The sequence below is a fragment of the Danio rerio genome, chromosome 22, assembly GCF_049306965.1.
Source record: "Danio rerio strain Tuebingen ecotype United States chromosome 22, GRCz12tu, whole genome shotgun sequence".
Taxonomy (NCBI): domain Eukaryota; kingdom Metazoa; phylum Chordata; class Actinopteri; order Cypriniformes; family Danionidae; genus Danio; species Danio rerio.
The window spans coordinates 7,900,218-7,912,567 of NC_133197.1; the positions used below are offsets into that span (position 1 = coordinate 7,900,218).

Genomic DNA, 12,350 nt, shown 5'->3' on the forward strand with positions numbered 1-12,350 from the left:
AATAGTGCACACACTTGTTGGCCAAAGTTTGCTGACCCCAGAGCTGGACAAACAGGTTATTTCCACTTCTGGTACACTGGCCTTGGCAGTGGTGAAGCCTGTGGGATTCACACACCTGTGGGCATCAGAAAACCTGTTCTGTTTAGCGATGGGAAAGCCGGTGGGCATATATATCTGGAGGATATTAAAGGTCAGAACTCAGATACTTCAGGAAACATGCAGAGAATCCTGCTGTTGAGTGTGCTGGCTGCTTTTGGTGAGATGTTTGTCTCTTTCTGTTGAGAAAAAACACAGAATTAATAGCATTTAGCTGTTTGTACCATCTGATATTAGCACATATGCCTATAAATATGGACTGAGGCTACAACCTAAGTATGTTTAAATGTGTGTCCAGCTCTGGCTGAGCCCAGATATGTGAAGGATCTGGCTGCTGAGGAAAGGGTTGTCGGTGGAGAGATCGCAAAACCCCACTCCTGGCCCTGGCAGGTACGATTTGAAAAAAAATATATAAAAAAAAACAAACATTCCTTTTTTGAATCTTTTTTTCACAATTTTAAGGCTCGTTGTTGTACCAGGTTAAGGTGCTCTGTCTATTTTTCTTAATATCATGAAAGATTGGTTGTCATAAACAGACAAACCAGCAAATAGTAAAAGGTTTTTCATGGTTTGGGCTAGCATTCTGATAAAGTTCTTAAAATAAAAAACAAATACACTTCAAAAGTCAGCAATGCATAATTAGCAGTACAAGGCACACATACGAGAAAGGTTATCTTTATAAATAAACCATATACTATGTTAAAGTCTACAACATACATAATATTAAAATATTCGGTTTGTCTAAACAACTACATTATCACAATTCAAGACAAAGTATTTGTTAACTTAACCAACTGCTTATCTGCCATGATACTTAATTTAAAAGAAGCATTTGCTGCTAGAAGTTAGCATGTTCAAACAATAACAAAGGCATAACTTGATGGCATTATGATTGAGAATAAAATAATGGGACAAAAATATATTTTTATATAAATCATTGAAAACTTGAAAGTGCACAGCTGCATAAATATCTGTTGTTGTTTTTTTATATTTTCTCACAGAAATCTTAAATATTGTGCTTTTAAGTGGAGCAATACAAATGCAAAACATTTAATTTTCAAGAGTTCACACTTAGCTGATGATTGATTATAAAGTGTGTTTGACATGCTGTCCTGGGAGAGAGCCCTGAGCTCAGAATGTCCTTGAGCCTGGGACTCCCTCCCGTTTGAAGGGTAAGAGAGAAGTTTGAGCTCAGGTAGGTCTCGAACTCCCCTGCTTTTAAATGTGTTAGGAATAGCTAAGATATATAGTGGCTAAGAGTTTGTCTTATGGTGCCACTTCGGATTGGTCAGTTTACTTATATTGTATGTCTTTGGACGGTGGGAGGAAACCCAGGAAACCCGAGTAAAAACCACGTGAGAACATGCAAACTCTGCCGACTGGCCTGGTAAGGGCTCGAACCAGTGGCGTTCTTGCTGTGAGGCAACAAAGCCAGCCGCTGGGTTACCATGCCACCCTATCAGGAAAAGGGGGGAGGAGTAGGGGTGATTCTTCAAGACGAAGATGACTGAAGTGAAAAACTCTGGTTATTTATAGTGAGTAGTATTCATCTGATTGGTGCAATATGTAAAGCTGATGCGGGACCAGCTGTGATCAATCATGAGTATGTGATCTACTTGAAATTAGTTTAATTAAACTGCACAAGTTGAGATTTTTTTTAAGGAACATTTTTTTAACATGATCATTTTCATTAGAATCAAACACTTTACCTGGAGAATGAGAAATAGATGAATATTTTAAAAGCTATTTATAAATGACAGTGACTTGTGTTGCAAAAATCAACACATTTCATATGGCTTTGAATCGATGAGACAAAATGAAGACAATTTTAATTTTTGCTGTCAAAAAAGCTAATTATTCTTCGAACATACATTTAAACAGCCAGCTCCATGCCAATAATAATAATACTAATAGCTTAATTTACCAGCATGACAACAAAGTGTTTGAAATTTGAAACTATTGTTTATTTCCTTGTAAGACTAACTTCTTCTCTTTTCTCAGGTCTCTGTCCAAATAAAAACTCTAAGTCAGGACTCATATACTCATTATTGTGCTGGGACTCTGATTAGAAAAAACTATGTGTTGACTTCAGTCCATTCCATTTTCAGGTAACCAATCTACAGTTTCTGTATTTGGACTGTTAATAAACTTTATAAACGTCACATACTGAGTTAAAGATAAAATATGCAGTTGTACGCCTTCATGCAACTGTTTTTTTTTTCAATGAGTTTGCAAAACATCTTTGTAGTCAATTGCTTTACTATTCAGAAGTTTGCTTCAGAAGTTTGCTAAAGTAGTCAGTGTAGTAGAATAAAGGTCTTTGCACACTGAAGTCTAAAATCTTTGTATGCGAAAATTCTGAAAATGCTCACCGAGTCTGATGCATAATAATTAATCTATTAGAAATATTGCTTTCATTCTATCCATCGTACAGAGAACAAGCAGAGTTAACCTCCTTATCAAAGAGTTGCACAGGAGAATCTCGAATTTTAAGCTTTATTTCAGTAATCACGAAGGAAAGGACACACGCAAACTCTTCAAAAAATGGCTGCTTGAGACATATACACAGCAGGAACTGAAAATAGTATTGATTGTCAACCATTCAGCACATTCTGTCTTTATTTTTAAGCTCTGAATTATCAAAGCAACATCTCTAAATGCTTTTGGATTTAAAAACGAAAGAAAAAATAAATAACTCAAATCAGATCTGCTTTTTTATAACAGATAAAAGTTTCAGACGCAGTGAGTAAATATGATGGAACCTGAAAGGTTTTTTTTTACATGCAAAAATTTTGGATGAAAAAATCTGATTCAGTGAGTAATGACCTTAAGTGTCAAGGTTTTGTACATGGAATTTAGAAAATGTTTTGCATTACACATTGAATCTGATGAGTATTAATTAATCTGTTGCAAAATTATTCACAAAACAATACAAAATGGAGTCTTGGAGTGGTGAAGATGATTTTGTCAAATTTTAAGACGGACAAAAGTTTTGGAGGTAGTGTGTCTATAGCCCCTTTCACACATACATGTAAAGACATTTCCGGAAAATTACCGGCAAGGTCTGTATGTGTGAACGGGCCCTTTCGGAAAATACTGGTAAATTTGTTCTGGCCGTTTTCTGTAAAACGAAGTTGTAACATTACCGGTAATTTGCCAGAATGCTGTGTGGGTGTGTGAACAGCCGAACGCAGAAGGAAAGTTGGCTGAAAAAGAGCATGTTCAAGCTCAGAATGCGCTGACGTAAGACATGTACTGCAACCAATCAGAACATTCAGTCACATCAACATCTGCACTGTTTGAAAGTAAAAAGCCTTTGAATATTTTCCAGACACATTTAGCTGCTAGACGTCAGTTAGATAACATTTCTACGTTCCTTCTTAATGCCAACTGTGTAAAAAATGATCAATAAAATGCTTATGATAAACCGTTGTTGATGCGTGTGCACGTGAACCAGCTCGTGAGCAACAGCACACACATATCATGTACATCTCCACATAGGAAAGTGTTCCTCCATATGTTTTCATCGAAGTTGTTCATAATACTCATCCATCCTCACAGTTTGTAATGTAGTTAAATGAGCCATTTAGAGCTCATTTCTGGTTAATGACATCAGAATTTACAGCTATTTTGGAATAGATGTGTGAATGGTCTTTTCCGGAAAAATGCCGTAACGCCCTTGCCTGTGTGAACAGCACTTTTTTGAATTTACCAATAAAGTCATTCTGGAAATTAACTAGATATTTACCGGTATCACTGTGTGAAAGGGGCTAATAAGACTGACAACCTTAAAAAAAATTGCAACCTTCAGTCTTCTATGGAGGAGAAGGTTATGCTTACATTAGAGTAGAATGTTCCAGAGTCTTTAATACAGGCTTGTTTTAGAGCATAGCTCTCAAACTGGATTCCTGGGGGGCCACAGCTCTGCACTGTTTTTCTCCAACTCTAATTAAACACAGCTGATCCAATTACTTGAGACTATTCAAGAGAGCCCTGAGCTTATAAGATCCTCGAGCCCTGGGCTCCCTCCCGTTGCAAGGCGAGAGGGGAGTTTGAGCTCAGGTAGATCTCGATGATTCCCCTTCTTGCTTGTTGTAGCTAAGTGTCAGATATGTATACTGAAAGGTGTACTCAGAGGTTAGCTAATGTATTTTGATTAATTGTTCAGAGTGCTTGTTTTTGAACTGTGGGAGGAAACCGGAGGACCCAGGGAAAACCCACGCGACCTCGGGGAGAACGAGCAAACTCCGCACAGAAATGTTGTCTTGTTTGGAAAGGAATTAAACCAGGGGCATTCTTGCTGTGAGGCAACAGCGCTAATCGCCGGCCACCGTGACGCCCGTTTGAAAGGAGGGAAAGTAGGGTTGGGTGGGGGGGTTTCTTCCAGACGAAGATATTGAGATGAGAAAAGTCTGGTTATTTATAGTGAGTTAAGGATCGTCTGATAGGATAATCAGTCATTAGCTAAAGTTGGAACAGCTGCGAACAATCATAAGCACGTGATCCTCTCGGAATTTGTTTATAAATAAACTTCACTTAAGCAGGTGTGAGTTGGAGGTGGTTGGAGCTAAACTGCGCAGAGCTGTGGCCATTCAGGAAATGAGTTTGAGACCATTGTTTTCAAGGAAGTACAAAGTTGAGTTCTGAAACTTAGAATAAGTTTTTAAAGCATTATGATCTCTTACGTCTCAATTGTTGACCCTTCTATTTGGCACCAAAAATGTGTTGCCTTTAAAGGTTGCGTTTAAAGGTGTTTTTTGAACAACCTTATTGTTGGACCAATCGTCTTGTTAAGTTATGATTTATGAAATAAAGAAAATGGTCATGTATGACCACGTTTTAGTCTTAATAGCAATCATGATTTTAGAAATTATTACAGCGTTATGTAAATGTATACGTTTACCGTTACCTCCTACACTTTGATAGAGGGCTTAGACATGGAAGCTGTGATGCAAGACATCAGATTTAACAAGTAAATACCTACAACACACCATCAGCCAATCAGCAGAATGTTATGAAAAGGGTGTAGAGTTCTGTTGGGTATTGGGTCTTTTTATGCTTTTAAATAACATCGTTTAGCAAAAATCACCTAGTGCATCTTAAATACTGAGGACACACATTTTAGCTATCATTCTCAGTTGAATGGAATGGAAAAATGTCCAGAATGCAACCGACAGTCATGCAGTGCACAAAGTGTTCTGGCAACTTTTGTGCAGTGTGTTTCATGCATAAGACAGAATTCTGACTCTACCTGTGTCAATGCAAATGTGCTTTCTGTGCAGCAAGTACGGGAGCTGGCGTGTTGTTCTGGGTGACCATGACATCTCTACAGATGAGGGAACCGAGCAGTACATAGAGGTCAGGGAGATCACCTTCCATGCCTATTCTGACCTGAATGATGTGTCTAAAGGGTGCGTAAACGTTACATACATGACACACTTGACTGTATACACTATATATATATACAGGGCTCGAAATTGCGACCATTTTGGTCGCATATGCGCCCGAAATTTTATCTATGCGACCTTAAATTATTTTTGGGAGCATTTCTGCGAGTGCTTAAAATTGTTGTGTGCGACCAGTTTTTACTGCAAAATGTTCACCACATGCGCGGATTAGGGAGACATTCACGCAGAATGCATCTCTAAGCTCTTTGTCTGCACTTGGAACGCGAAACGCAGCGCTCAGGAATGGTTTTAAACAGTTGTCATGTCATCTTGCTGCCATAATGTAAAGTCTGTAATGCTTGCCCCGCCTTCGCGCTCTTCTTATTGGCCCACCACTGCTCTAGCACTGAACGCGAATGATTGGTTAATATCAGCTGTCAAATACTCAGTCAGCGCCTTCTGGCATCGGATGACAGGGAGAGCAACTACCGCGCGCGGAAAACTAAAGCGAAGATGAAGATGAGAACGAAGATAACGCGGACAGATTTAGTTTTAGAAACCATGGCATCCAAAGTTATAAATAATGACACATCTTACTAGTGATCATGTGCTGAATGTTAATCCACCATCTACACTTTTCCAAGAGTAGAAGACTTCCGTTGGCTTCAAGTCCGCTATGAAAAGTCTGTGAGATGAAGTTTTCAGGTAACTGTTTGCCACATCTAGCACGAGAGCTTCTGTTTAATCCTTCATATAATCGCCAGATAGCTGCCCCTTGCACGGCGGACAGCATATGTCAAATTGAACACCACGTACACCATCGCATACAGGCTTGCACTGAGTAAACTATTATCGCTACTCATGAAAAGACCGGTATTGCTATTAACATGTATGCATATAATAAGGTACAGCATATGTCAAAAGCATCAGTGCAATATCAGACAGCACTTGTGAGAACAGCACAGTTATACCGTTAACAGATTCATGTCAAGCAGTGCGTGCAGGGCCAGTGAGCGCTCCGTGTATGCTTTGGTCACTCACTTATGTTATAAAAATCTATTTTCTTGTGATAACGGGATTTCGTTGAGACATATTTTCCTCACGCTTGCATATATATATATATATATTAATTTTTTTCTTATTATTTTGATTAGTGTTGATTTCAAATACAATAAATCTGTTTGTATAAAACTTGTAGTAACGGTGCTCATAATTGGTGGGTGCGACTAAATTTTGGCTGATGCGCCTACATTTTTTAAGTTAGGAGCACCGGTGCTACCAAGCAAAAAGGTTAATTTCGAGCCCTGATATATATATATATATATATATATATATATATATATATATATATATATATATATATATATATATATATATATATATAAATTACATGTATAAATTTATTAAAACAAATGGATAGTGAGATGGAAAAAAACAATCAGCTCTTAATAAATCTGTTGGATGTTTCAAAAACAGGCAGAAAGATTTAAGAGACTTTGACATACGGTATGTGAAATGGATATGGCAAAGCAAATTTTGCAAACAGCAATGTTTGAGATTTTCTCCTGGTCAGCCGTAGTCATAACGGTGGTCTGAAGGTGGTGTTGAAAAAAAATGAGTGAAAAAGAGAAGAGAACTCAGTCCAGGAGACTTGAACAAGCAGAGGAATTTCTTTATTAAGACGTGTTAGTTAATATGAAGTCATACAGCGTCTTTAAGAAGTCCATGTGTCTGCAGGAGCTTACTGAAGGTCTGTAGTCTGCGAGTTTTATTACAAGTCTGATTTGAAATAAAGATGTCATGTCTATATTGTGTTCTTAGGAGGAGGGGAGATGGCTAAACAAAGCATGCAGATTAAGTTTTGGAGTCAGCATGATAACTGGCTTATAGGTGTTAGAAACAAAAGAGGTTTCTTTGGCCTGAGAGTATCACCCGAGGACAAAGGCAAAGTCGTTCAAAGCCTGCCCGTAGCATTTGCATTACTTTGGCTTAGCCAGTAGTCAGAAAGAGCCAAAGGATATAACTTTTCAGTTATACATAGATGATCGTTCATTAGCAACTAGATTATACAGTCGTGGCCAAAAGTTTTAAGAATGACACAAATATTAGTTTTCACAAAGTTTGCTGCTAAACTGCTTTTAGATCTTTGTTTCAGTTGTTTCTGTGATGAACTGAAATATAATTATAAGCACTTCGTATGTTTCAAAGGCTTTTATTGACAATTACATGACATTTATGCAAAGAGTCGATATTTGCAGTGTTGGCCCTTCTTTTTCAGGACCTCTGCAATTCGACTTGGCATGCTCTCAATCAACTTCTGGGTCAAATCCTGACTGATAGCAACCCATTCTTTTACAATCCCTTCTTGGAGTTTGTCAGAATTAGTGGGTTTTGTTTGTCCACCCGCCTCTTGAGGATTGACCACAAATTCTCAATGGGATTAAGATCTGGGGAGTTTCCAGACCATGGACCCAAAATTTCAACGTTTTGGTCCCCGAGCCTCTTAGATATCACTTTTGCCTTATGACACGGTGCTCCGTCGTGCTGAAAAATGCATTGTTCTTTACCAAACTGTTGTTGGATTCTTGGTAGAAGTTGCTGTTGGGGGGTGTTTTGGTACCATTTTTTATTCATGGCTGTGTTTTGGGCGAAACTGTGAATGAGCCCATTCCCTTGGATGAGAAGCAACCCCACACATGAATGGTCTCAGAATGCTTTACTGTTAGCATGACACAGGACTGATGGTAGCGCTCACATTTTCTTTTATGGACAAGCCTTTTTCCAGGTGCCCCAAACAATTGGAAAGGGGCTTCATCAGAGAATATGACTTTGCCCCAGTCCTCAGCAGTCCATTCGCCATACTTTTTGTAGAAGATTAATCTGTCCCTGATGTTTTTTTTTTTTTTTTTTGGAGAGAAGTGGCTTCTTTGCTGCCCTTCTTGACACCAGGCCATAATCCAAAAATCTTCACCTCACCGTGCGTGCAGATGCGCTCACACCTGCCGGCTGCCATTCCTGAGCAAGCTTTGCAGTGGTGGCACTCCGATCCCGCAGCTGAACTTGTTTGTGTGTTACTGGAGATTTTTATAGACTGTCATTTATCTATACTCTACCGTTCCTACTCTTCTCAATGAGCTGCGGGCCCTCCCACACTTAGCTCAGAGCACTGACAGGCAGCCCAGTTCTAGTACAACAGCCTCTCCCACCTGCAGCCCGAGAGTAGACCAACCCTCTGCGTACCTATGGCAAATGATTTAGCACCGGCAGTGTAAAGGTATTTCCCTTGTATAGTCAAACCGATCTATTTCTCCTTTATTTTAACAATTTAATTTGACCGTTTATTCTTTTCTTGTTCACAATCACAGATAATTTAAGTGAGAGTTTCAGAACTTGTCTGAGTTTATTACATCTGAGACAATACTGCAAATTCACTACGTGAAGTTTATTTATAAACTAATTTCGAGAGGATCACATGCTTATGATTGTTAGTGGCTGGATCCGCATTACCCAATTCTCAATGCACCAATCAGACGACTCCTAAGCTACTACAAATACCCTGGGTTATGTACAACCGCTATCTTCATTTTGAAGAACCCCCCATCCATCCCTACTCCTTCCTAGATGGGTGACACAGTGGCCCAGTGCTTAGCACTATTGCCTCACAGCAAGAACGTCACTGGTTCTAGGCTTTACCAAACCAGCAGACGTTCCTGTGCAGAGTTTGCACTTTCTCCCATGCTCACATGGCTTTCCCCAAGGTTCTCCGGTTTCCTCCCACCGTCCAAAAACATGCAACATAAGTTAATTGACTAATCCAAATCGGCACTATAGACATGCACCTAGTAAATAGTTATATCTTAAGAACAATCACCATCTGTTCATTGGTTACTACAGCAGGGGAGTTCTCGAGATCTACCTGAGCTCAAACTCCCCTCTCACCTTGCAAAGGGAGGGAGCCCCGGGCTCGAGGATCCTACGAGCTCACGGCTCTCTCCCGGGACAGCATGCCAAACAAGCTTATTGTCATCATCATCTTATTGTGAACTCTTAAAACATCTATAATGATATACTGTATTCAAACAGCAATAAATTTAGTTAAACATTTGCAAATTGTGTTTTGCATTTGTGAAATGTATTTTGTGAATGTATTTTTATATTGTGCACGTGAATTATTTTTGTGAATATGTATAATGTTTTACGCACGTGAATTTTATTTTTTTGCTCATGAATTAGGCTATGCATGTGTACATCGTGTCTTTTGCGTGAATTACTGTAGATATTAAACTAGCTACATACACATGTGTTGCTTAGGTTGACTTTGCTAAAATATTTTCATTATATTTCTAACTATGGCACAGTTTTCCACCCAGTTAGTAAATATTGATCTGGGCTTGGGCAAAGAATCCAAATCTGATCCAAAGCAGAATGGTACACAAAGACAAAACAGGCGATCATGTCTTGTCAAAGACAATGAAAGGTCTACTATAGCACAAAAACTTGAAAAAAAATAAAAATAAAAAAATAAAAAAATTAAATATCATCTACTTATCTTTATGTTCTTGCAAACCTGATCTTCAGAATCCTAATTACAGTATTTATGATGAAATTCAAGAGCTCTCTAATCCTTAAAATAATCAAAATCATCAATAACTGTCAACATTGTCCTATTAGACTGCAATATAAACAGCTTTAACAATTAATTAATTTCAACTCAATTGGTGATGTTATTTTTAGAAAGATAAATCTAAAACACAAAAGATGACCAAAATAAAGACCTTAATGGCTGTTAATGTCCCATTTTTAGTGCAAATTATAAGGAAATAGTCATAACAATAAATGCCTTTTGTACAAAATTAACAAATATCGATAACACTGATACTTAAAATCCCTATATATATATGCTAACAACAATTAAATGCTAACCAAAAGACCGTCAGCAAACTATAAACTTTGAAGACAAACAGTCTTTTTAAATTTCACTGATTAACATATAAACAATACCTTGTGCCCTTCATCAGCCAGGAGCTAAATGTGAGAATAACCTTTTTGACTGCCTTAAGATCGTTTAAACAGAGAGCACTCCAAAGTCCTCTCCTTTTGTAGCACTAAACACTTCATCAAGAACTTCTCCAATATGTACACTATGGCCTGTTTTAAGACAACAGCACCCTCTACTGGGTGGAGGTAGAAGTGTCCGTGATTTAACAATTTACATCTACAAACATTATTCAGCAAATTGTTCGATTCAGAGTCAGTTCAGAATGCATGTTGACGAGACAAGAGCAGAAAGATCTGTTTCTTGCAAACATATGTGAATTACATCGTATAAATTAATAAAATCTAGTAGTTTACCATAAGTAAAAAAAAAATGAACAATTATGGGAACCATCTGCTTTTTATTGTATTTTTTATACCCTTTATAGTGTATCTACAATAAAAAAAAAGAAAAAAAGAAATAGCATCAGAAATGGTCTTGTGGACTGAGATCTGTTCATTGTTTTTAAGGAATGATGTAGCACTTCTGAAGCTGGCTTCTGATGCCAATCTGAACGCATATGTGCAGTTGGCACCACTGCCACGCCATAAACAGATTCTGCCTCACGGAACTCCCTGTTTCACCACCGGCTGGGGCAACACTGAGAGTAAGTTTGGGTTTTTATAGACAAATCATCCTTGCTTTTGCCATAAAACACTTTTAAGCCTGTTCTTGAAACTCTTTTGTCATGCAGCTGATGGTTCGTTTTCTGCTGAGCTGAAACAAGCCTATCTGCCTGTGGTCGACCATGAAACCTGCTCTCAAAGCGACTGGTGGGGAAGCACAGTGAAAGACACCATGGTTTGTGGTGGTGATGGCACCATGGCTGTATGTAAGGTAAGAAAGACCAATCATGACAGATCATGAGCTATACATTGGTAAAATGTAACAATTTGGCTCCTGTCGTGTTATTTTAGGGCGACTTCGGTGGTCCTCTCAGCTGTCTGGTCGATGGTAAATACGTTGTCTATGGAATCGCCAGTTTTATGTCATCGGAGGGCTGTAATATCTACAAGAAGCCCACAATCTTCACTCGCGTGTCTGCCTACGTCGACTGGATTACCATCGTAAGTGCCATTTGTGAGCTCTTAATGTCAAAGTCATAAAATCATTTACTTATATATCTTCTTGTGTTGTTTTGTTCATTTCAGAACATGAATGAATGGGATTACGAATGACAAACATCCTCCATGGCCCGCAATGACAGAAAAAGAAACGTTAACTAACAATAAAACGTTGCATCTGATCTTGGGCTACTTTATTTTGAGTTTATCCAGCTCAATCAAACACAAATTAATTATGGAAGCACTAAATTATTCGGTTTTTGACTGACACTTATATCAGTCATTTTATCAAAATGTTGACATTGTTAATTGTGTAGCAATGTATTAAAGGGATTTTGAGTTTACCCAAAGAATTTACATTCGGTCATCATTGATTCACCCTCCATGTATTTCATGTTTGGGTGAGCATTCATTCAATTTATCTGCCCCAGGCTTCCCTCTCCTCAGACACTTCCTCCAGTTCCTCCGGGGGGATCCTGAGGTGTTTACATGCCAGTTGAGAGACATAGTCCTTCCAGCATGTCCTGGGTCTTCCCTGAGGCCTCCTCCCAGTTGGACATGCCTGGACCACCTCCCTAAGTAGGCGTCCAGGAGGCATCAGAAACAGATGCCTGAGCCACCACAGCTGACTTCTCTCAATGTGGACTAGTAGCGGCTGTGCTCCGAGCTCCTCCTGGGTCACAGAGCTCCTCACCCTATCTATGAGGGTGCGCCCTGCCACCCTGCGAAGGAAACTCATTTCGGCCACTTGCATCTAAGATTTTGTAC

The 12,350-nt window shown here is 38.8% G+C and overlaps 1 protein-coding gene across 1 annotated transcript; it reads left to right on the forward strand.

The window, feature by feature from the left end:
- Positions 1-209: 209 nt before the first annotated feature.
- Positions 210-11,764, forward strand: cela1.5 (chymotrypsin like elastase family member 1, tandem duplicate 5). The gene is made up of 8 exons (NM_001003450.2): positions 210-256; positions 395-486; positions 2,098-2,204; positions 5,379-5,507; positions 10,989-11,125; positions 11,213-11,355; positions 11,436-11,585; positions 11,670-11,764. Exons 1-8 carry the CDS (start codon positions 217-219, stop codon positions 11,694-11,696), a joined length of 825 nt encoding a protein of 274 aa, NP_001003450.1. The 5' UTR covers positions 210-216; the 3' UTR covers positions 11,697-11,764.
- The last annotated feature ends 586 nt before the right edge of the window (positions 11,765-12,350 follow it).